The 25,572-nt window shown below is 47.1% G+C and overlaps 1 protein-coding gene across 2 annotated transcripts in view; it reads left to right on the forward strand.

The window, feature by feature from the left end:
• Window positions 1-2,763: 2,763 nt before the first annotated feature.
• The window catches only part of BCO1 (beta-carotene oxygenase 1), a 39,058-nt gene continuing 16,249 nt past the window's right edge, over window positions 2,764-25,572 (forward strand). Inside the window, exons 1-7 of one of the 2 annotated variants that reach the window (XM_014558591.2) lie at window positions 2,764-3,209; window positions 8,038-8,166; window positions 14,310-14,439; window positions 16,044-16,191; window positions 17,746-17,893; window positions 20,235-20,458; window positions 22,857-23,114. In XM_014558591.2, coding sequence (XP_014414077.2) covers window positions 3,146-3,209; window positions 8,038-8,166; window positions 14,310-14,439; window positions 16,044-16,191; window positions 17,746-17,893; window positions 20,235-20,458; window positions 22,857-23,114 — 1,101 coding nt within the window. In that variant the 5' untranslated portion in view covers window positions 2,764-3,145. The remainder of the gene's footprint in view (window positions 3,210-8,037; window positions 8,167-14,309; window positions 14,440-16,043; window positions 16,192-17,745; window positions 17,894-20,234; window positions 20,459-22,856; window positions 23,115-25,572) is intronic. The other variant, XM_006183950.3, reaches the window with a different exon arrangement.

Genomic DNA, 25,572 nt, shown 5'->3' on the forward strand with positions numbered 1-25,572 from the left:
TCACAGTTTTTAAATCATAGGGCTGAGCTCCCAGCCCAGGTCTTCTGATCCCTATAAGCTCTGAGCTCTTCTCTTTTGCACCAGAGCTGCCACCTCTGCTGGTGCAATTTTTTCCTGAGCCCTCAGTGTATGCCAGACATGCTCCTTTAATCCTCACAAGGACTTGGTGTTCACAATCTAGGAATAAATAACCTTGTCATGAATACACATGTCTAGACCAAGCAGCAGAATTAACTGGCAAGTTATTGTGGGTCTGAATGGAAAACGTAGGTCAAAGGGAAGTGCCTGCCAAGACAACAGGGAAGAAAGGGACACAATAGTAAGTGTTTGGGGGCGGGGCTTTTGCTAGACCCTTGATTTTCAATACTCTTGAGATTGTGATATCATTATACCTCCATTTTACAGAAAAGGGAGGAATGTGAATCTAGCATCAACTCAAACACATAGCATCTCAGCACCTGCTGGAATCACGTGGAGACAGTTTAAGCCTACTGAGGGCTGAGATGTACCTTCAGAGAGTCTGAATCAATGGATCTGGAATGGGGCCTGGCTCTGGTACTTTTAAAGCTCCCAGCCAGGTGACTGGAATGTGTGGCCAGGGTGGAGCAATGCTGGCTGGGCTGCTCTCAGGGCTCTGAGCTCTGAGAGGCTGGAACAGTCCAAGCCCAGCCCTGACACCAACTACACCTCGCTGGTTGCTTAAAGGCCACACCACCAGCTTTCCTCATTCCACCCAGAGAATGGCTGGTTCTGGTTCTTTTTTTTTTTTTGGTTGGGGGAGGTAATTAGGTTTTATTTTTAGAGGAGGTACTGGGGATTGAACCAGGACCTACTGCATGCTAAGCGTGCACTCTTAACACTTGGAGCTATACCCTCCCCCTGGCTGGTTCTTTCTTAAACCAACATGAGCCAACTCATGTTAACTCATCACCAGACATTCATGGCAATTTGAATATGGATTTTAGGTAACGGCATCACATGGGGGACCCCCAAATCCAGTATAGGCATTGTTTCTCCCTCTTGATGGGCCAGAAAGTTGGAGCTGAAGTTTGTTGTTTACTATTCCTTATGATTCCTGAGTAGAGTTTTTGGTTCCCTGTATTTATTGTTTTCTTTTTTTTATTGAAGTATAGTTGATTTACAGTGTTGTGTTAGTTTCTGGTGTACAGCATAGTGATTCCGTTATACATTTATATTCTTTTTAATATTCTTTTTCATTATAATTTATTACAAGGTATTGAATATAGTTCCCTGTGCTATACAGTAGGACATGTTGTTCATCTATTCTGTATATAGTAGTTTGTATCTGCTAATCCCAAACTCCTAATTTATCCCTCCTCCTCTTTCATCTTTGGTAACTTTGTTTTTTATGTCTGTGAGTTTGTTTCTGTTTTGTAAATAAGTTCATTTTTATAATTTTTTTTTTAGATCCCACACATAAGTGATACCATGTGATATTTGTCTTTCTCTGACTTCATTTAGTATGAAAATCTCTAGGTCCATCCATGTTGCTGCAAATGGCATTATTTCATTCTTTTTTATGACTGAATAGCATTCCATTATATGTATATATACTACATCTTTATTCAGTCATCTGTTAATGGACATTCAGGTTGCTTCTATGTCTTGGCTATTGTAAATAGTGCTGCTATGAACATTAGGGTGCATGTATCTTTTTTTTTAATTTTTTGGGGGGAGAAGTTATTAAGTTTATTTACTTACTTACTTACTTACTTACTTACTTACTTATTTTAATGGAGGTACTGGGGATTGAACCCAGGACCTTGTACATGCTAAGCACATGCTCTACCACTGAGCTTTACCCTCCTACCACATGTATCTTTTTGAATTAGAGTTTTCTCTGGGTATGCCCAGGAGTGGGATTGCTGAATCATATGGTGATCTATATTCAGTTTTTTAAGGAATCTCCATATTTTTCCCCATAGTGGATGCACCAAATTACATTCCATTCAGCAGTGTAGGAGGGTTTCCCTTTTCTCCATACCCCCTCCAGCATTTATCATTTGTGGACTTTTTACTGATGGCCATTCTGACTGGTGTAAGGTGATACCTCATTGTAGTTTTGATTTGCATTTCTTTGATAATTAGCAACATTGAGCATCTTTTCATGTGTCTGTTGGCCATTTGTATGTCTTCTTTGGAGAAATGTTTATTTGGGTCTTCTGCCCATTTTTTGGATTGGGTTGTTTGTTTTTTGTTATTGAGTTATATGAACTGTATATTTTGGAAATTAAGCTCTTGTCAGTTGCATCATTTGCAAGTACTTTCTTCCAGTGTGTAGGCTGTCTTTTCATTTTGTTTATAGTTTCCTTCACTGTACAAAAGCTTGTAAGTTTGATTAGGTCCCATTTGTTTATTTTTGCTTTTATTTCTATTGCCTTGGTAGACTAACCTAGGAAAACATTACTACAATTTATCTGTATTTATTGGTCAAATGGGTATATGAAACATTTATGTTTACTTCTCCAAAAAATGATATATAATGAATTAAGTTGCTCATTACATATGATTTTTTTCTTGGAGGGGAAGTAAGCTCAGGGACCTTTATTCAAAACAAAACAAAACAAAACACCTATACCATCTCTGCCGAGTAAGTTACCATGCTGTACAGCAAGAATTCACATGGTTGATGTGCTCTGGGCTCCCCTAAGGCCAGGTGTCCTCGATGGTCCTGACAGTCTCTCTTCTGATCTTAAACATCTCCACCTGCTGGACTGGATTATGTCAGCGTGCATACCTAAGCAGAATGCAGCGTTAAATGATCCCGCCAATTTAAACCCAGCAAAAAAGTAGCTTTTCTTGGTTAATCCAAAAGTGGAGCTGGAAAGGGAGAGTTGGGGACACAGAGGATTAAAGATTAGCTGGGACACATGGCTGGGGAATTGACCTTTGACCAAACATAAATAAGGCCAGCTCAGCTTTCCCCATGTGCGTGAAGAGATACCCGGCCCTCAGAGAGGGGAAAGCAAAGGGAGAAGCAAGTGGCATTAGGAGGGCAGGAGATGTAAATGAGGGACGCTGCAGGAGAGCAGGAAGGAAAGAAAAGGAGGAGCCAGGAGCAGTCGCCTTGGACACAGAAGCATCTGTTCACTGTTAACAGCGCTCTCGCTCGGAGGCCCCTGCGATGGATATAATATTTGGCAGAAATAAGAAGGAGCAACGGGAGCCTGTGAGGGCCACAGTGACAGGTGAGCGTTTTGTATAAACGATGGGTTCTTCTTATATGTTTACATGTACACTTTTTCCCTCTGTTTATAAAAGTAATGCTTATTGTAAATTATTTTTGGAAAATCTGGAAAATGGTATATAGATGGGAAAAATGACCTATAATCCAGACATACTCTCTTTGAAAATCTGGGTGTGCTTTTATGCGTTGTAACTCAGTTTCCAAGGAGAGAGAGTTCGTGGTTCTATTACTAGGAGAAAAGTCCCAGGACTGCTGCGGTTGGCATTGGGACAATGGGATTCTTCCGCGAATTGTGACCCTTTCGGAGTGCTTGATGTATTTGTGCAAACATGTGCACCCCGAGTTAATTTCAAAATAATACGAGAAGCGTGTGTGAGCGCCCACTCCTGCACGTGCGCGCTGGGGGGCCTCGCGGAGCCCGATGTGATTTCCTCCAAGGTCGTGTTTCAGGATGCGAGTACCTGCAGAGCCAATGAAGCGGGCTCAGGTGTGAGCCTCTGCAGGCACCTTCCTTTAGCGGGCTTTCCCTGCTCTTCTGTGTGGCCTCTTTCCTGGGACCATCTTGTTTACACTCTACGGGGCAGTGAGTGGGTCCAAACTCTCTGGTCCGGCAGTGGCGCTGAGAACCGTGAGCGGGTTGGCAGTTTTCAGCTTGGGGTAGGTAGATAGTTTTCACAAGGAAAGGACGGCGGTGCCTTTTGTGAGGCATATCAGATTGGAGGTTTTCAGCTGAGGAATTGCTTTGGAAGGCTTCTGAAAGAAAAATACAGCTTTTATGTGGTTTTATTTCTGACTACAGAGGTAATCAGAAATCTGTATGTGTGTGTAGCACATATATATAAAACTTGCCATTGAGAGAACACAGAGGGAAAAAAAATCAGCTGTATTTCCATCTCTTAAGCCCTATTAACTGTTTAAAAACTTCTGTCATTTTATTTTTTTTCGAATAGTTTTATTTATTTACTTAATTTGTGGAGGGGAGTAATTAGGTTTATTTATTTTTAGAGGAGGTATTGGGGATTGAATCCAGGACCTCCTGCATGCTAAGTATGCACTCTGTCACTTCAGCTATACCCTCCCCACTGTCATTTTATTATTTGAAGGGAAATTAATGAGCTTATAGAAAATTTAATCCTCTGAACATTTAAAGGGGGAGCATGTGTGTGTTCTTTATTCTGTAATTCTTTTTTTTTCAGTTGAAGTATAGGTGATTTACAGTGTCGTGTTAGTTTCAAGTGTATAGCACTGTGATTCAGTTATAGGTATATATTTATTTCAGATTCTTTCCCATTACAGATATTAGAGGATATTGAATATAGTTGCCTGAAGCACTATTAATATTTGGGCCTATTTTCTTCAAGTTTTTAAAACATACATAAATATGGATAGTACAAAGATAGACTGATCTGTCAATAGATAGACTTTATATATAAATATTTTTTTCAAAAAACAAATGTCCATTTACTATTAATTTTTTATTCTTAAAAAAGGGGTCCACAATGTCTATCCTTTTATACTCTGGGGTACCACAAACATTTTGCCATTTTACTCCCTTTACACCTCGTGTTTCGTGACTGGGTGGAAATGCTTGGAAATCGTAGAAAAGAAGGATCCTAGGACCTGAGATGCTGAAGGGAGTTCTCGATCTGGATGAGCTGTTCTAAGAGGATGGTCCCCAGACCTGCAGCATCAGCTTCCGCTGGACTCTTGTTAGGATCAGATTCCTGGGCCCACTTCAGACCCACTGAATCAGATACTCTTGGAGTGAAGCCCAGACACCTGTGTTTTCACAAACCCTCTGGCTGATTCCAAGTCGGGGAACCACTGCTGTAAATGATACCTCCCTACTTGACATGTGTGAAGCTGAGGGCCATGGAGGAGCAGCAACTCGCCCAATACCTGTTGGCCAGCAGGGGAGGGGCTCCAGCCTCCAGCAGGCCTTCAGCCCCAGGTCAAGTCTGATCAGCTGGTCAGCATCCACTGGCAGACAGCTCACCAAATGTTGTGCCTGTGGGGACATGTCTGTCCCGGGAGGCCAGGCCAAGTCTCTGGCTTCATGTCTAGCTGTGCATTCTCCGCTCTGAGGCCCCCTCGGCAAGTTACTTAAGCATTTCCTGCCTCTGTTTCCTCTGTGTCTGATAAAGCCAGCATGTACCTACCTCACGGGGTTGCTGCAGTGACTCAGTGATTTACTCCACCTGCAACACAGTACCTGGCACATCCTGCTCAATAAATTTTCTTATCCATGCTCAGATTCCCCCTTCCCTGCTCTGCCTCAACCTGCTCCTTCTGTGTCCTGGGTTTCTGTGAATAGTCTCACCCAAGGCAGGAGACTGGGCTGACCTTTTTGCATGCTCCCCTCCCCTTCCCTCTACATTGAGTCAAACTCCAAGTCCCTTTGCTCCACCCATTTTCCTTTGTCCCCACTGCTGCTACCCTGCTCCTCTCTCTGGTCTTCCTACCTCCCCTGGCTCCTCTTCCCGTCCACACCCCACACCACAGTCAGAAACAACTTTTGAACCCCCAAATCTGATCATATTCCACTAACAGGAGAGGAGGCAGATCCTTAGAGACAGAAAGTAGGTTAGTGGGGGATGGGGATTGACTGCTGATGGGTACGGGGCCTCTTTTGGGGGTGGTGTAAATCTTGTGGAATTAGTGGTGATGGGTGCACAACATGGCAAGTATACTATAACCCCCTGAACTGTACACTTTGAAATGGTGGAGTTTATGTTATATAGATTTTATCTTAATTTTTTTAATTGCAGAAAAAAATCTGATCCTGTTGTTCCCTGTTATCCCCATCAAAGGTGTCCCATTCTTCTGAGCACCAACTCAAAGCTTAGTGTGGTCTTGTTGACCTTTGTCACTGGGCTCCTACTTCACTCTCCAGCCTCAGTACCTGTAGCCCCCCGACTGTGGGAACAAAGGAACGAGCCTTGGGCTGGAATGGTAAACAAGTTATAAAAAGCTGCAGACTCAGAGGTGAGAAGGCTGGTTAGCCAGTGACGAGTTAAGATCTCCAGAGGGGGGCAACCTAAGACAGGCACAGCCACCTGAGTCCAAAAAGAATATTGTTAAGCAGCTGTTTCTCGTACATTCTGCCCTGATAAGCTGTAAGGCTCGCCAGTGCCAACACGAACATGATTTACCAAAATATAAAGGGTCTTCTGACCTTGAGCCAGACACTTCCAGTTAACCATTTCCCTTATCATTCTTCTTTACTATATAAGACTATGTAACTTAATAAAGCTTTAGAGTAGCCATCAGCTCTCTCTGCATACGGTGTGTATGTGTACATGACATTGCGACACCAACAGTACCGTTTCACGGACGCTTTCCTTGAAAGTTACAGGCTGGCTCTGACTAAACAGCTTGCACGTCTCCTGGTCTTTGAACTGGTCTTTGAGCTCTTGGTTCAGGTTCCTCCAGAGATAAGAGTTCAAGCGTAAATAGTTGATTTGGGATGTGCTTCCCAAGAAACACTGGAAGGGAAGCCAATGAGAAAAGCACTGTCAAGCCGTTGAAACTGAATCCTCAGGGCAAAGCATAAAACATGTCTCATGTTGTGTTAGCCGAGGGCACGAAAGCAGTGGTCTCTGACCCACAGCACCCCATCCATTGTTGGGTGAGAGCAACTTCCAGGGGCATTAACTCTCCACCTGCTTCCAGCTTGTCCACGTGTGGACAGAGCTGCTCCACAGTGAGAACAAAGCCCTCAGGCGGAGAGCTGCAGGTCTTCGCCAAAAGTAGCCTTCGGGGAGGGATGAAGGCCACAGGGACATGGGCGGGGCCCCAACGGCGCCTGCTACAGCCCTGTCTCTTCAGCAGTGCTGCCCAACAAAAATATAACACATGCCTCACATGTACTTTAAATTTTTCTAATAGCCACATTCGAAGAAAGTACAAAGAAGCAGATGAAATTAATTTTGATAGTGTATTTTATAGTAATTTAATTTTGATACTATCCACCTACTCCAAGATGAAAACTGCCAACCTGCTCACGGTTCTCAGCACCACTGCCAGACCAGAGAGTTTAGACCCACTCACATATCCAAAAAGTTATCAGTCCAACGTGTGATTAATATTTTTAAATTGCTTATGAGATACTTTACATTTCTCTCTCATAATGAGTCTTTGAAGTCTGGTGTGTAGGTTTTTGGGGGTTTGTTTGTTTGTTTTGGGGGGTTAATTAGGTTTATTTATTTAATAAATTAGTAATTAGGTTTATTTATTTATTTTTAATGGAGGTACTGAGGATTGAACCCAGGGCCTCAGCGTGCTAGGGATGCACTCTACCACTGAGCTATACCCTCCCCACTGGTGGGTGTTTCACACTTAAACAGCACATCTCAGTTCAGATGAGCCATGTTTCTGGTGCCCAGTTTTGCCACATGGAGGTGGTGGCTACTAGATGGGCCTGCACAGCTCTAGAATGTTCTTTCCTCCTGCCTTTGTGAGGCAAATACCTACTCCCACAAGACTCAGCCAGGTCACCTCCTCCAGGAAGCCTTCCTCACTTTCCTGATCTTACCCCGCCTCAGAGTGGGGTTCTGGTCCACGTGGCACCCGTTCTGAGTCTGCTGTGTTGCCTTCATCACAGTGTATTTTGAGTGTTTTCCTTTGTCTCTGTCTCTCGATGGATGGTGAGCGGCCTGGGGACAGGGATGATGCCTGTCCACCCTCAGTGTTGGCACAATGCCAGGCATATTATACTCTTTCTAGAATGAATGGGTGCAGCAAAGTGGTATAGGGGCTCTCTGGCCACTTCTTTTAGCTTTTTGGTTTAGACGCAGAAACTGGAAACTGAACATTCTTTCTCTTCCCAGGCAAGATTCCATCATGGCTGCAGGGAATCCTGCTCCGCAACGGGCCTGGGATGCACACAGTGGGCGAGACCAGATACAACCACTGGTTCGATGGCCTGGCCCTGCTCCACAGCTTCACAATCAGAGACGGTGAGAGTGCCCTGTTGGTTTGCTTCAGATGCATAACAAGTGACCAGCTTAAAACAACACACACATATTCTTTTTTTTTTTTTTTTTTAACACACACATATTCTTTACAGTTCTCCAAGTCAGAAGTCTAACATGGGGTTCCCTAGACTAAAATCAAGGTGTCGGCTGGGCTGTATTCCTTCTGGAGGTTCCAGGGAGAGAATCCATTTCCCTGCTCCTGCTCACCAGGCAAGCGAGAGCCGTGTCCATCATGTCCCTGAGTGGACACTGAGCATAGGGAGTAAGTAGGAGGTGCCACCACTAAGGTGAAATTCCAAGTTCAGGCGACTGACTCAGGAGGTGGCTTGTATACTCTCTGCTATTCGCCATCTTTTATGGGATGGTGAGTCAGGTGTAAGCACAAGAGGAGGCACAGAGAGGCTGGGGAAATGAAGGTCATTACACCCACAGGTGCTGGAGACAGGAGGTGGGGCACGCAGGCCACGTGGGAAAGATACCAGGGTGGTCTGGAGGCAGAAGACAGGAGGGAGTGAACTCTTAGACTGCGGCCTTTATTGGGGTTTCTGAGCGCAAGACAGGGCAGGGTGGACAGCCTAAGCCTGGCTAGTTGGAATGATTTTGGTGGGCTTTGGGCAATGGGGATGGTCCCTCATTGCCCAGTGCTTGGCCCTGGGATGATTAAAGCAGAGAGATATTGCCCCCTGGGGACTACAGACAGGATGGAGGAGGGAAGGCTCTGGATTGGTTAGTTTGCCTATTAAAGACATGCTGGGTCCTTTGCCACCTCTAAGAATTGCGTGGTACAGGGAGGGAGAGTCTCTCCCCAGCCAAAGATTCTTAAAGATGTGAAAACACCATAATACACAGAAAGTAATAAATAGATATGAGAAAGCAGCATGAAAGACTCAGTTCCATTCATAATCTGGAACCGTCTGGAAAATGGGAGGCCCAGGGAGTGTAGCCAATTACTCGCCTTCCCCTGCCTGTCCTGCTCCTGAACTTGGACATGAATGAGGGCGTGTGCCCACTCGGCTTTGTGAAGATCAGGCACCACTCTCCGGCCTAGGTAGAGGCCCCAGGGTGCAGGGTCCCTATTGACATTGTTGTGTCTGCATCACTTAGCAGGAGGCCAGGCCCAGGAGGCACTCGGGAGCTCCATGGAGCTGACATGGCATGAACAAGGTGACGATGTTCTGGTAGAAGGAGGCAGGGTTCCTGGTCTGTGTCTTCAGTACTCACTGCCGGAAGTGCTTGCTGGCGCCTGGCCTGTGCTTCACGCCCAGCCGCACCTCAGCCCTCACTACAGCTCCTGAGGAAGGTGGCACTGTCACTGTCTCGTTTTACAGGTGGGCGTCTAAGGCCCAGAGAGGCCAAAGAACTTGCCCGAATGTACCTAGCCAAGACATGGTGGTAGTCAGATATAAACCTGATGCTCTTTTTTCATATAAATTTTAATTTATTAATTTTTTATCTTTTGGAAAGGAAGTAATTGTTTGTTTTTTATTGTAATAGAGGTACTGGGAATTGAACCCAGGACCTTTGCATGCTAAGCATGAACTCTTACCACTGAGCTATACCCTCCCCTGCTCCACCCCCATGCTCTTTAAAGGCAGAATCCTAAGTCCTCACTATTATGCAATTCTGTCACCGTTCCCCACTCCTGCCAGCTACCATCTCTCCCCAGCTCTCCAGCCCAGTCCTCTCCAGGCAGCCAGATTGCCAGTGTCCATGTAGCACAGTCTGGCCTCATCACTTCTCTCCTCTAGAACTCTCAATGGCTCCCCGGTGTCTCACTGTGGAAATATAAACCAAAAATGTTAAATATTACTATACATAGTTCAAGAGGACAGGACAGAGTAATCAGGGTTCTCTGATTTGTAGGTAACACAAAGCCAGCATTTCTCAAAAGGTGGTTTGTGGGCCTCCTGCATCAGAGTCCCCCAGGGATGCTAGTTTAAGCTGTGAATCCTGAGACCCCACCCAGGGCTCAAGTGAATCATCATCCTGAAGGGTAGGAATAGAGCAGCTGTGTTTCCCAGATGACTTCGAGCACCCTGAGGGCGTGGGGCTCAGGCCTCTGGGATCTTTTAAAAGCACCAGGAGGATCTAGGGTACTACCAGCATGGAGAATGGAAATTAGTGCCAGACAAGGAAGAAAGGCCTGGAGTAGGAAAGCAAAAGACAGAATATGGTTTGTGACATTAAGCAAAGGCCAGCAGAGCATAATTCTTAAAAAACTAACAAAGATTTGAATAAAAAAAGGCACAGTGGAGATGGGGAAGCCAGGAGAAGGGTATATAGGAGCACTGTTTTCTGTTAAGTCTAAAATTCTTTCAAAATTAAAAGTTTTTGTAAAGCAGGTATGGCAGTGAGTCGATCCAGTTCTCCCTCAGCAATAGGTCTGATAGCTTTCCAATAAGAGCAAAGTCGTTGTCCCGTGAGGATTCCAATGTGTGGGTTCCAAGAGCCAGGGTCGCAGAGATGTAGAGGCAAAAAGAGCTTTTGAGAATGTAGCCTTTCCAAAGCTGACTATTTTTTTTTCAGTTGTTATAGCTCCATGGCAGCCTTCTGGAAAGTTTGCTTTTTAGAAAAATTTTAATTAAAAAATTAATTTTATTTTTAAAATAACCAAACCACCCCCACCAGACCATCACGCTGGACCCAGTTCTGGAAGATCCCAGATGGACACGTTTGTTTACTTGTGTCTCTTTAGAAGGAATGTGGCTGATTGGGCTCCAGAGAGCAGGAGGGGAGGGTAGGGGCAGCGGTGCTGGGGATTGTTCTGTGGCTTGTTTAATCTCAACCTCAGTGTGAGTGTCAGCCTTGAGCAATTCCAGAGACACATTTCCCCAAGGCCCCCTGAGTGCTCCCTGTTCTGGGGCTGGTTGTTTGTAGGAAATGGGCCCCTGTCGACAACCACCCTGGTCTGGGTGCTTACATTTCACGTGAACAGAATTCAGCATTTTTAGCAAAGCACCTCAGCCAGTGCCTGTGGGTGGCCACCTCAGAGAGACTGATCAGAGGAGGGCTGGCTGGCTCAAGGGGAGACCAGGGTGGCCCCAAAGCAGGGTCTGTGTAGCACGTGGCTAAAGACCATTGTGTTGGCCTCACCAACCCCCAGGTGAGTCTTCCTGCCTCCAAGACTCTGGCGAATCCAGAATTCTTGCAACCGTCACTTATCAAGTGCATGCTGAGCACCAGTGGGCCAAACTCCTTCTGTCATCCCATCACATTTAAAACTGCCAACCCTAGTTGGGGAGAACTCTGTGATCCCCAACTTCGAGTTGAGGAAATGGAGGTTTGGTGAGATACAGGGACTCACCCTAGGTCACACGGCTTAGACTGGGACTTGCCCAGAGCCAGAGCCTTGCCCGTTCTACCTGCTGTATCTCAAAAGCATATGTTGCTTTTTATTGAGCACCTACTATGTGCTAAGTGCTTTCCAGCCCTTAAATGTCACAGCAGCTCTGTGAGGAAAGTATCTTGATCCTCATGTCAGAGCAGAGGAGACTGAGGCTGGCCTCTGACACCAGGTCAGGTGTATGGCTTACCAGATGACAGAGCAAGGACCCATAGCCACGTGGAGACTTGAATCTCCTTGGGGTGGAGATCTGGCCTGTCCTGCTCACCATGATATACTCACATCCTGGCTCCTCCAGGTGTTTAATAAATACTGATGAAATGCATGAACCCAGGGCCCAGTTAACTCCAAAGCTCCTGCTCCTAACCATTCCTGCTGCCCCAGGAACAGAGGTCCCCCTACCAAATATCTCAGAGGTACTTATGTATAGTAGCTCCCCTGAAAAGATGTTTGCCAAGAGGATAGGTGATTACCTATCCCTCTGGGACACACAGTTTACCTCCTGAAGACTCGAGAAAGCAATGGAAGTTCTTTCATGGTCTCTTCCAATTTTATTGTGATGAGTGTTGGTATTATTGTTATTGTTGCTACTTAAGTGCACAGGCTGGAGTTATTACCCTCACCTCCTTTGGACATGGGGGTGAAAATGATCCTGAGGGCAAAATGAATCGAGGCTGTTAGAAGTCAGGTGGTTCCCCTGCAGGGGGTAGGGTTGGGGGGCAGTGACGGATGAGGTACGAGGGGCTTCCCAGAGGCTGCTCATGTTCTGTTTCTTGATCGGGAAGTAGTTTATTGGGGTAGGTTTAGTTTGTGAAATTCCATCAAACTGTACCATTACGGCAGCACACTTCTACAGATATATTTTTAATAACAAGGATCAGGCAGAATGGTCCATGATGTGTTCACTGTGTCAGGATCTTCCGACTTCTAGCTGTCGAAATCCAGTCTACTATTCACTAGCTGTGTGGCTTAAGGCAAGGTACTTAACCTCTCCGTGCCTCAGTGAACTAGCTGGGAAACTGCAGGGTCATGAGTGCCCAAGCCCTTTGCATTTCATTTTGTAAGAAATTTGAAACCTTCAGGCATTGTTTATATTTTGTTTTATTTAGCTGCTAATTAGCAAATGACATTAAGTTGCTTTTTTTCCCCTAAAGAACACATTTCTAATTAGAATCTTCTCTACACTTCCAATGTTTAGAAGATTAAACAGATAATACATATAAAGTGCCCTCACAGTGTTTAGCACACACATGCTCAATAAATATTATCACTTAGTTCCATTTTCTTTCCTGAAAATATAAAAAGGCCCTGAGCAAGAATTTCTTGGGATGCTTACTCTCCCTGAAGCCCATCATTGTGCCAGTGGATATACGGTGGGTATTTCTCTGATCTCTTTTTTATGGGAATGAAATGTCAGTTTGTCCTGGGCCCAACTCTTTTGCACATTATAATTGTACCAACACTGAAAGCATATGTTAGCTCCGCCTCCCCCATCTGTTGTGGTTCAATTCTACTCATCCTTGAAGTAGTTCAGTTCACCTCCTCCATGAAGTCTCTCCTGACCCACCCACATCCAGCTAGCGAGGGCATATGTATCTCTCTCTCCATTTACCTCTTTCTCTCCTTCTCTCTCCCTTCTTCCCTCTCCCTTTTGTCCTCTCTCCTCTTCCTTCCCCCTTCTCTCCCCAGAAGGGACCTGTGAGTGTATTACATGTTACTCTGCATGTTAAAAGAGTCTTTGCAGATGTGATTAAGTTTAGGACTTTGAGATGAGGAGATTGTCCTGGATGATTAGGGTGGGCTCAGTGTCACCACAAGGGTTATCATAAGAGAAAGAGGAAGGCAGGAGGGTCAGAGTTAGAAAAGCTGTGACAATGGAATCAGAGGTCAGAGTGATGCAGCCAAGAGCCAAGGAATACAGGCAGCTTCTAGAAGCTAGCAAAGCAAGGAACAGATTCTCCCCTAGAGCCTCCAGGAGGAACTAGCCCTGTTGACACTTTGATTTTTGCCCTGTAAAATCCATTTCAGACAGTGTCTTCCAAAACGGTATGATAAATTTGCATTGTTTTAAGCCACTACATTTATGATAATTTTTTACAGCAGCCACAGGAAATTAATATAGGTCTAGAACCATCTGGTATGTTTTCAGGTTGGTCTTGACCGACTAGTCAAGAGTGCATGCTTTTCTGGAATAAGCCAGATTCTCTCCAGTGTCAAGATGAATTACACATCAACATGTATACTGACCCCCTACTGTGTGCAGAATTGGTTGTAAGAGTGCCCCCTGTTTGCAGTAGATAGCGAATGTTACTACAGAGGATGAATTGTCGACAAAGGGCTCCCAGAACTGAATAGGGCCCTGGGGGAACCCAGCCCAAATACAGGGCCTTCTGGACCAGTCCTCCAAATCTGGACCTTACCTGGAGGGATACCAACGCGGTGGAAGGGATGGTCGATGGCCTGGGTCAGCACCTCTCTGGGTGATGCCGGACTAGGCGATGCAACGTTTCTGAGCCTCAGTTCCCTCACGCAGGACGGAGCTGAGAATGGGAATACCTACCTTGCCTTGTTGTTGAGAGTTTCACTCAGCCTTGCCAAAGTGTGTGTGAGAGTTCACGCCAAGTGCTTGTTGTATCCGGCACACATGTCTGAGGGACTATCCTAGTGCCCCTCATCAATCCCCCATTCCCCCACCCCTGGTCAAATCCCTAGAGTGGCTGAAATGAGCTTCAGAGCCCTGTAAAGATATCACTCTGGGACGAGTCTGCTTCTTCTCTTTCAGGTGAAGTCTATTACAGGAGCAAATACCTGAGAAGCGATACTTACAACTCTAACGTTGAAGCCAACAGAATTGTGGTGTCAGAATTTGGGACAATGGCCTATCCGGACCCCTGCAAAAACATATTTTCCAAGTAATCGTCCATTTTGAGTCTGGTCCTGCTTTCCGATATCCTGGATGGTCAAAACAATCCATGTTTGCTTCTCCAATGGTTGTCTTTAGGGTAGATGTAAAATGTCCCATGACTGGCCTTTGACCACATTTGCTACAAGATTCTTAATCACTGATAGCAAGAGAGGCAAAGAGTATCTGATAGATGATTAGGTATTCTGACACAAGGCTGGCAGGAGAGCATTTTGAAATTAACTATCAAAATTACAAATGCACGTTCCCTTCAGTTCAGAGATATACTTGGCTTGTGTGTGAAAGGACAAACTTATAGGGTTATTCGTGGCTGAATTATTTGTTTTAATGAGGAACAGAAAACAACTCTAATGTTCATCAACAGGGGAGTGGTTAAATAAATCACAGCAACACCGTACAAGAAAACACCAGGCAGATATAAAAAGGAATGAGGATGCTCTCTCTGGACCGAATGACAGATTTCCAAGCTACACTGCTAAGTGGGAGGGGAAAAAAAAGCAAAGTGTACAAAGAGCATATAATATACTCTGATCTGTGTAAGAAGGCAGGAGGAAATCTAGATTTATTTTTACTTGCATGTGCAGCAACCCTGGAAGGATGTATAAAGGAGGTGGGGAACTGACAAATGAGGGAAAGGGTAGGGGAAGAGTTTCCGTTGTAGACATTTAAAATCATCTGGGTTATGAACGTATTACGTTTGCAGCCATTAAATTGTTGGCCAGGGAAGGACGCTAGCAGTCAGTATCTCCTTTGAGGTACTCTTGAGACGTAGAAGGGTTGTGAAATGTCTTAGGGGTAGACTGCCCAGAGAGGGAAGATTGCTTCTGCTTTTCCAGAGCTGACATCATCTCTCCAGTCCCAGTATCCAGTGCTTGGGCTGGCACACAGCAAGTAGGGAACTTCTATTTGCAAATGGGGGTAGAGCCAAGAAGGAGCGGGAGGGAAGGAATTTAAAACCACAGTCTGTGGGGCATCCTTGCTATTACACTGTTTGCCAGTAGGGGGAACACTAACCAGTACATGGATCCAGGACTTGCGTTCCTCTTGTGAGCTTGCCTTCCTCCTATGAGCTAGCCTTCTAAACAAATGATCAGTTCTTAACTCATAATTAGTTTGCTTTCCTTTAAAAAAAAAAAAAACTAGCTAACTAATTTCCTGGACATGTTCGAAGTAACCAGGGTGGACTCATATTCCTGTCCAAAGCAGAGATTAGCTGTTTTGCTAGTTATTGGGGGGCCACTATGGGCACGTGTATGGTTTCTGTATAGCTTGTTAAAATACTTCAGAACAACTCACCAGCTCTTCATGGCTCTGGTGTGAGACCTCTGGATTTGGGGATCCCAGGAGGGCTCATCTGGCAGCCATCGTGTCCCAGCTGACTGCCTTCTTAGCCGATTCAGTGTGGTGGTATCTTTGGGTGGCCTGGTTATCTGAGTCCTCTGAAGTTCTCAAGTGACCCACTGGGACCCGGTACTTTTTCTTCCCTTCACGGAAGTAGGGTGTTTTAAGTGGTAGGAAAACTAAAACCATCTCGAGAACTTCCCAGCTGGGGGGACACAGCCCTTGGCCCCACTGATTTGCTCTCCCCAACAGGGCTTTCTCCTACCTGTCCCACACCATCCCTGACTTCACAGACAACTGCCTGATCAACATCATGAGGTGCGGAGAAGACTTCTATGCGACCACAGAGACCAACTACATCAGGAAAATCAACCCACAGACCCTGGAAACCCTGGAGAAGGTATCAGCAAATCTACAACCAGCCTCGCTTCCTGGCTTTCAAAAGGGACCCTCTCGGTGAGGCCAGGAAGCCTGCAGGAACTCTCGGAGGAACACTCCTCTGATGCCCTTGGGTCTTGGGCTCCGCCTACTCAGCACTTAGCACTAGATTCTAGGCTTCCTTATGGCAGGGACTGTGTCTTTTCATCTTCACGTTTGCATTCATTCCTAGGACTCCCGTAACAAAGTGACACAAACTAGGTGGCTTAAAACAGCAGAAATGTATCCCCTCACAGTTCTGGAGGCTGGAAGTCTGAAACCATGGTGTCAGCAGGGCCATGTTCTCTCTCTCAAGTTTCTAAGGAAGGTCCTTCCCTGCCTCTTCCAGTTTCTGCCTGGTTGCTCGTTGGTTTATAGGTGTCTCACTCCAATCTCTTGCAAAGATACAGATCATTGCATGATGACTCACCCTAAACCAGGATGACCTCGTTTTAACTTGATTACTTTTACACAGACCCTATTTCTTAAAATAGGTATGAGGGTTAGGACTACAACCTCTTGTTGGAAGACTTAATTCAGTCACTAACAGTGTCCGTAGCTCAGTGGAACTATGACGAATAACTGGGCTGGATGGCCCGGGACTCACAGCAGCCCACCCTTGTATTGACCTGAAGAAGGAGACATTAGGCAGACAGCAAGGGTACAAAAATCAATGCCCAAGCAGCTACCTTTTCTGGGCAGAATGAAGTCAACATTTTCATGAAGATCAATAGACCCACTTTCAGTTTTCTCCAGCTGGCTGTTCAAAGCCTCGATGTCTGTGCAGTGCATTTTAACACTCTGTTAGAGGGAGTGCTTTTCTTAGCTGTGAAATTACGTTCAGCTCCTTCTAAGCGAGGTGGCATAGGTCCAACTGATGTACGCTTTCCACAGAGCTGCAGAGAGGAAATACTAGGAGAGAACAGGCATCGCCTGACTTTTGGCCAGAGGTTGTGCTATTCTGGGGGACAAAGAGCAGACGGTTGCTCGGCCACCCCGTTGTTCTAAGGTTGTGGCCTGTTCGGAGTGGAGGTCATCACTGAGCTCATTAGTCAAGTTTCCTTTTGACCAAATGCCTTTGTAATCTCTCCGTTCCCAGAATAACCCTATGAGAGAAGCCACTGTGGAACACGAAAGGGGAAAATTTAAATGACTTCACCAGAATGACACAGAGAAGTGGCCAAGATCAGCCCTAAGGCTGCCTCTCTTCCCTAATTGTTGCTTGGAGCTCTCTGCAGTGAGGCATCCGGTTTCCACGCTGAGGACTCCAGCGGGGCTAGGCAGCAGGATAGGAACAGCTGTCACAGAAAACACACATACCTGTCCAAGTCCCCTGTGACCTATTTGCCGTGAGAGGCCCCGTAAGGTTATATCAGGTCACGAGGAAACATCTTCTCTAAAGGTGATGTCAGCCTTATTTTCCAATCAGGAGATGTGCAGAAATAACCATCATCTCTCAGAACCTGGAATCAGCCAGCATTTCACAGGATTTCACCCTCTTCCCCTTTTAAAACCAGGTGGCTGTCACATTTTGCAGGTTGATTATCGTAAATACGTGGCTGTAAATCTGGCAACGTCGCATCCTCATTATGACGCAGCTGGAAATGTTCTCAACATAGGCACCTCCATCGTGGACAAGGGGAAGACGAAATATGTGATCTTTAAGATCCCTGCCACGGTACCAGGTGGGTCACTCTGGGGTACCAAATGGGTCGTTCTGTTAGTAAAGCCCAAACACCAAGGGCAGCTCCTTTGGAAGAGTTCTGATTTTGGTCAGTAACATAAAACTCAACCTGACACTGGCCTTCATAGATGATTCAGAGGACCATGAACTCACTTTTCTTTCTTGGGAGAAAAGAGATGACACTGGGCTTCCTTTTGGAAAACATGAATCACTTTACTATTCCAACCTCCTTCTCTTTAGATTTCTGTTCATTAATGCATTAATTTACCCATTTTTCCTTAATCATCTACCTATCAGTCCATTCATTAATCTGTTCATCGTCCATCCATCCATCCTTCCACCTACCCATCCACCTATCCATCCATCCTTCCTTTCATTCATTCATTTTTCAGTTCTCTGACAAACCTTCATATGCCAGGGCTATGCTGCCCGCTTTCATCCCAGTCCCTGAAGCCGGGCTCCCAGGGCTGTTCAGGGAGCTCAGCCCTGCTGGGATCCACTCCAGATCCCCACCCTGTTCTCCGGGCCTTCTGGACCTCCTCCATTTAGGGCCGGAAACCTGGCCCAGAGCCCAGGATGATTGTGATTGCATGTTCCTGAGGGGGAGGAGGGTGGGGCTCCTAGCCATTATTTGTCCAGGACCCTCTTGGGAACCACACCCAGGAGACCAGGCCTCCGAGGTTGACTGCTCAGGGCTCAGGAGACAGTGCATAATGACAAAGGTGCTTGGCCAGACCTTCTGGTCTAAGAAGATGGGTTTCCATCTGTGATCCCTGCTGGCCCCTCTCCCCGACAGTCCTATAGAGCCTCCCGAGAAGTTCCAGGCTCTGCTGGCCAATGCGAGCCCCAAAGGTCAGGGTACAAAGAGTATTCTTATTAAATGGAACTCCCATTAATTAAGCCAATAAAGGGACATAGGGTCTGGCTCAGAATCCTAGAATGTCAGAGATGGGGGTGGTCCAGGCATCTGAGTTTGCCACCTCATGTTACAGAGGAGGACCAGGAGCCCCAGGGGGATCAGGTGACGTGCCTGGTCACACAGCTCACAGGAGCCACAACATCAGGAAGCAGGTACCTTCCACACACCTGCTCCAGGCTGGTGGCTTCGCTGGGGTTCACATCTGTCTCCTGCCTCCCAGGCCGGGGTGCCCTTCCTTTCAGTTTGCTTTGTGTTCCATTTGTTTTGTGAGGAAAAGAACTACTCCACAACCCCGCAGCATCCCTCCCACCAGCCAGCTGTTTACAGGGTGTGCAGGTGGCCACAAGAAAGGTGGGGACGCTTGCAGGTAACTCATTATAACCCAGCCCCGGGCCTGGGTGGGGAGGCCTTTTGGCCAGCAGATGACTCATACTTGCAGGGGAATAAGAAAGCTGAACAGTCCTCAGCACCTTCCTGTTAGGGCGCTGGGCAAGGTACTTGGACTCCTGCGGTATTTCCTTCAGTCTGTCCCTTGCCTCTGAGGGGGAGAACTCCTAATGACAGAGGAGATAGCCAGGCTCAGGGGCTGTGTCGTCTTGGCTTCACCCTGTGCTTTTGGCCATAATGATGGACCGTCCCACCAAGCCTTAGTTTCCCGTCTGTAAAATGGGAATGGTACAGCCAACCTTGACTGTCACCATAGGCACTTAGGCCCATTTCCAGGTATTTCAGAACAGGCAGTGCCAAGAGAAACTCGTGGAAACCCTGTGAAATACGTGTCACATGATGGTTCTCAGCAAAGTATCAAAGCTTAAGCCTGGGAAGCTGGCCTGTCACCCAGGAGCTGGACGGAAATGCAGAGCCTCAGGCCTCAGCCCCACAGGCTGAGTCAGACTCCACATTTTGTCATGACCTCCAGATAATCTGTACATGGGAAAGTTTAAGGAGCATTGCTCCAAGCAGGGGTTGGCAAACATCTTCTATAAAGGGCCCCAGAATAAATATTTGAGGTTTTGCTGGCTGTATTGTCTGTGTTTCATCTGCTCAACTCTGAATCTCAAAAGCAAAGCAGTCATGGGCCCTGCAGGAAGGAGGCAGTGTGGCCATGTTCCAGATCAACGTTTTTTATAAAAGCAGGCAGAAGCTAGGTTAGCTCCAGGCCAGAGTGGCAGATGCCTGGCCCAGAGACCTAGTGGTCCCGAGGCCCAGAGGCCCGGTGATACGATGGATTCGGACGCCGAACCAGATTTCACAGGAGTGGGCCTGCGTGGGAAGGGCCCTGTCCCTGGGTGGGCTAGGCAGCAGTCCTTGCACCCATTTGCTTGTCTTCTCAGCGGCCGGGTGGGTTTGAGGGCTCGGCTGCAGGAGACGGTGGCCTTGCTGTTCCGGTCCTGCACTGTTCCTGAGGCTCGCTTCTCTTCAGGGGCTGGGAAGAAGGGCCAGAAGCCCCTGAAGCACACGGAGGTGTTCTGCTCCATCACCGCCCGCTCCCTCCTCTCCCCGAGCTATTACCACAGCTTCGGAATCACAGAGAACTACATCATCTTCCTCGAGCAGCCTTTCAGGATGGATATCCTCAAGATGGCAACTGCCTACATCCGGGGAGTAAGCTGGGCTTCCTGCCTGGCTTTCCATGGGGAGGACAAGGTAAGGCCGGGCTGCAACCCCCTGTCCCCGCAGGAGGATGGTCAGAGTGGAGGGTGGAGGTCAGCAGGCAGGAGGCGGCTTATGGAGGGAGGCAGTGAGCTACCATGCAGTCTCCCCAGAGGCATCAGCCAACCTTCCAGAGAGTTCTGAAGCCGGGATGATCCTTCAGAGTGGTCTCAAGTTAGGGCAAGGGGCCGGGCCTTTATGACCCCACGTGCATAGGTCAATAGATCAGACTATCCCGAGAAGAGCTTAGGGACACCAGCTGAGGCGGTCCCCACTCCTCAACAATGACGGGACTGCTGCTCAGGCCTGATTGATGCCTGGGTTCCTCCAGCCTCCACCGTCCATCGCCAAGGCCCTTTCAGCCTCCCTGCAGTCACTGTCAGGAGCCAGGGAGAGGGTGCTGTAGATTATTTAGACATCACATTAGTGATAGAGTGTCCCACTGGATGGTGTAACAGAAACATCTTCACTTTGGGGAAACCTGAGTGGAGTGCTCCAAGCGTATGTATGCATGCATGGACGTGTGCAAGTATGTGCACATACGGATCTTCCTGTGTATGTGTTATCTGTGTGTATACACGTGTATATCAATATATGTGTTCATGTATATGTGTATGTATGTATTTTTTTGCTGTTCTCATTTGTGAAAAGTAATCAAGAAATTCTCACTGTCATCTATTCAAATAGCACACAAGTGTAGAACGTACCCTAGCAGGTCCCCTTCCCACCTCCCTGTCCCCACTCCCCCCTCCCCACCCAGCCCCCTCTCCAAAGGGCACCACAACCATCCATCTGACACCCTTCTCTTTCTGTGCACCAAGTGTGCATCTTCATGCACACAAATATATGTCCTGTTTGAGTCTGGCCACCTCTTTGAGGCCTTTCTTCTCAGGGAGGAGAGTGAAGTGTTCAAGGAAACAAAGGGGTTAGGTGAGGTCCCTCCTCTGCTCAGAACCCTTTTGTGATTTCCCATCTTCCTCAGAATAAGATCCAAAGGCTTCACTCACCAGCCTGTGAAGGCCCACATGCCCTCATCCTTCATCCCTGCTCAGGCAGCCGCCTCCGGTATCAAACCAGTCAAACATGTTGCTGCCTCAGGGCCTTTGCATTTTCTATCCTGTTCTTCCCCAGATGGCTTCCTCCCTCAGTTAATCTAGGTCTCGCTCTACGCCCCCCATCCCTGAGGTCCTCCTATCACGGACTCTTCCTCCCCCTACCTTCATTTTCTCAGTTTTGCTCATCAGTCATACTTGACATGTATATTTGATTACTGACAGTTGGCCTCAGCCCCACTGCAAAATGAACTCCATAAAAGTCAGGGCTTGGTTTTATTTGTCTCTCCAGCTGCCCCCAAATTGTGTGACATGCTGTAGGCCCTCTACATATATTTGTGGGGTGAACAGCTGGGCACGGGGCCAGCAGGCAGCCAGCTGAAGTGGGCTTGTGCTGCAGAACCAGGGTCGTCCCGCTGGCAGGTGCATCAGGGTCTCCAGTCTGCAGCCCCTGGTCCTGGAGAGTCCCACAGTGAGGGGAGAGCCCCCCCAGGGCAGAGCAGGGCAGAGAGCCCGAGGAAGGACTTTGGAAACCACCATCCCTGAGGCTGATCCAGGACTAGGTTTATGGGAAAGGAAAGCCTCAAAAAGGGAGGAAGAGGCAAGAAGCCAGAGGAAGTGGGGAAAGGACAGCCTGGAGTGGCCCCTCCCTCCTTTCAGGAGGAGGATGGTTGGGCCAGAGCTGCCAAAAACAAGAAAACACCCCTTCCCCCTTGGATTAGGCAACTGGGCTGCAGATATGGCTAATTGCCACCCTGAGTGATACCAGCTGTGACACCCAGAGGTGTGTGCAGAGGCCTAATGAGCCAGCACCCACATGGGCTCCTTGACTGACCGGTCACTCAGCACTGCAGCCCTCCAGGGCAGCCGGCTTACTGGGGAAACGGCATCTCAGCAAACCTGAAAACTCAGGCAGCGGCCAAAGGTCAGGAGAGGGGACCCAGGAGCGGTTTCAGGTGCCCTGGCTGTGGAGGCAACCTGAGGAGGTTTGAGGGCTCGTACCCGACTGGTTCTCCCCACTTTGGCCATTGCCAGGGAGCTGGCTGGTCGCTGCCCCCTGGAGTCACAGTCAAGTGGAGGTGGGGGAGAAGTGCACTCTCGGGGGCCTCCCCCAGACACTGTCCTGCTGGCGAGGCAGAGGTCCCACCTGCAGAGCTCCCCTCCTCCCTCCGTGCTCCTGAGTGGCCAGCACCCTGGAGGTGAGACAGAGAGGCTGAAAGGGGAGGGGACACTCCAGGGTCATGAGCAAATGGACCGCGGGGCTGGGTCTTGTCCCCTACCCGATGTGATACCGTGGCGCACGGCCGGCCGAGGGACAGCTGGTGTGTATCTCCTTTCAGACTTACATTCACATCATTGACCAGAGGACCAGGAAGCCCATGCTGACCAAGTTTTACATGGACCCCATGGTGATCTTTCATCACGTCAATGCCTACGAAGAGGACGGCTGCCTTCTGTTTGACGTCATCGCCTACGGGGACAGCAGCCTTTACCAGCTCTTCTACTTGGCCAACCTGAACCAGAACTTCAAGGATAACTCCAGGCTCACCTCCGTCCCCACCCTCAAGAGGTTCGCAGTGCCCCTCCACGTGGACAAGGTAACGGCTCAAGTCCTGGGAGACGTAAACCCACATAGGAAGTGACTTTGGCCCTAATTTCATTGACATTGAAATCCAAAATGAGCTGTTCTTAAAGAAAGACAGAAAGCGCTTTTATTATTTTTCCAAATGGCGTGCATATTCATGGTAGAAACTTTAGAAAGTATAGATTAAGTAAAAAGGGGAAAAAATCACCATAAACCCATTGTGGATATGTTTGTGTTGCTTCCCAAGTCTCTCTCTGTCCATAGATAGGTAGGTAGACAGACAGAAAGACATACATACACATTAATATATTGATATATAAGTATATAGTATATGCATATCAGTATGTCCCAAAGCCATTAAAAATCATGTACCATGTGATTTTTTCTCTAAAATTAAGAACTATATAACATATAATAAATATATATAAATATGTATTTCCTAATTTTAGAGGAGAAAATCATACAGTACATAATTTTTCATAACTTTAATGAAATATAATTCACATACCATACTATTCACCCATTTTCACTCAAAGAGTGTAATTCAGTGGCTTAGTGTATTCATTCACAGAATTGTACAACCATCAGCACAATTGATTTTAAAACATTTTCCTTTCCCCCAAAAGAAACCTTGTACCCTTTAGCCATCAGTCCCCCACCAACCCCTTCATCCCCCAGTCCCAGGGAACCACTGATCTACTTTCTGTCTCTGAGGATTTGCCCTTTCTAAACTTTTCATGCAAGTGGAATCATACAAGATGCACTCTTTTGTGGCTGGCTTCTTTCTCTTAGCATGTTTTCAGAGTTCATCAGTGTTGTAGCGAGTATCAATACCTCATTTTTTTTCGTGGCTGAATAGGTACGTACTATTGTGTGTACTGCTCTTTCTACCTATTTGTATATCTAAACATCGCTCCATGGCATTAAATACTCTTCTGTGACATCATTTTAAACATATTCCTGGCAGTCCGTGGTGGGGATTCATCACCACTTGCTTCCCCAGTTCCTGGATGTTGAACAACCTGGTTCTTAAGTGAAAAACGACCACTAGGCCAGACATTACCCTCAATTAGGGTGATGCTGCCAAGGCTCTGGGCATGGTTTTGGAGGCTACAGAGGCTTCTGGCTCCAGAACTCACTGACTTCATGACTTAATTAATTTAAACGAAACCGAATTCAATTCAATTCAGTTTTGATGGCTCATCTTTACGGAATTCTCTCACATGCCAGGTACTTCGCTAAGCATTTTACTTTCCTTACCTCATTTAATGAGCAAAACAACCTATGGGAGAGATCCTCAGGTCAGCCTCCTTTTATAGATGAAGAAACTGAGGCTCAGAGAGGTTAAGGAATGTGCCCATGGTCAAACGGCCCAATGGCAGAGCCAAGATTTGCTTTAAACCTATCCTTGTAGCTGGTAAAGGGTATAACTCTGCTGATCTCCCCAGCAGTCCTAACTCCTGGGAATAACCCCAGACGGGTCACCCTAACCTCTCTCGGGACCACTCTCCCAGCTCCTTGATTCAGGAGTTCAGGTACCTCCCAACCAGCAGGCCAGGGACCTGCATTTGAACCCAACTTTGTCCAGCTCCAGAGTTGAGCCCTTCTCCCTCTCTCCAGCATTGCCTCATCCACAGTCATCTGTGTGTCTCTGTCTTGATTTTCACCCTATTTCCTATCACCTCTAACATTTACAAAATCTTGTTTTCTTGTAAATTAACTCACTCTTTCCTTAAGTCATTTGAAAGCAAACAAATCACAACCTCATGTGAAGCCAGCAGAGTGTGTGAGCTTGAAGCCTTGGAGATAAAGCACAGGTCTTAACCTCTTGTCTGATGCTGTTGCTCTTGCCAAGACCTGGTCTCTCTGGTCAAGAGAACATTGAAAAAGCATTAGGTGTTAAAGACATAGTGGCACCTGAGACTCTCCTTGACCCAGTGAGAATGATTGGAAGAGAACAGGGGATTAACTTTCTTCCCCTGTGATTCAGGGCTATTGAGTGAACAGCCATGTCCCACAAAATCATCGTCTGAGCCTGGGCCCCTGCGCCCCCTGCTCTGGGGAGTCCCACGGTGCAATGCCCTGGAGCGTCTCCTGGGTCCAGGATGCAAGGAGGGTGTCACAGGGCACACAGGTGGCAAATCCCGAGACCCGGCCCCTGCCTCACAGAGACCTCAGCCTGAGGGTGATGACAAAAAGGGAGCACTCCCTCCCGCTGCCCACACACCATGAGATTTTATGACCTTTTCTCCAGCTCCAGAAATGGTTTGCTTCCTTGGAGCCAAGCTAAGAAGTTTTGCACGTGTATTTTAAAAAGGCGCCACATGAGCCACCTGCTGCTTTGAAACCAGCGAGGCAGAGTGAGTGCTGGGAAGGACAGCTCTGGCCACGCTTTTTAATTGCTATTTATTGTCCCTTAAAAACATCTCCTTGCTTCACTTTCAAGTTGCCCCACCTGCCTGTTGAGATGG

The sequence above is a fragment of the Camelus ferus genome, chromosome 9 (genome assembly GCF_009834535.1).
Source record: "Camelus ferus isolate YT-003-E chromosome 9, BCGSAC_Cfer_1.0, whole genome shotgun sequence".
Classification (NCBI taxonomy): domain Eukaryota; kingdom Metazoa; phylum Chordata; class Mammalia; order Artiodactyla; family Camelidae; genus Camelus; species Camelus ferus.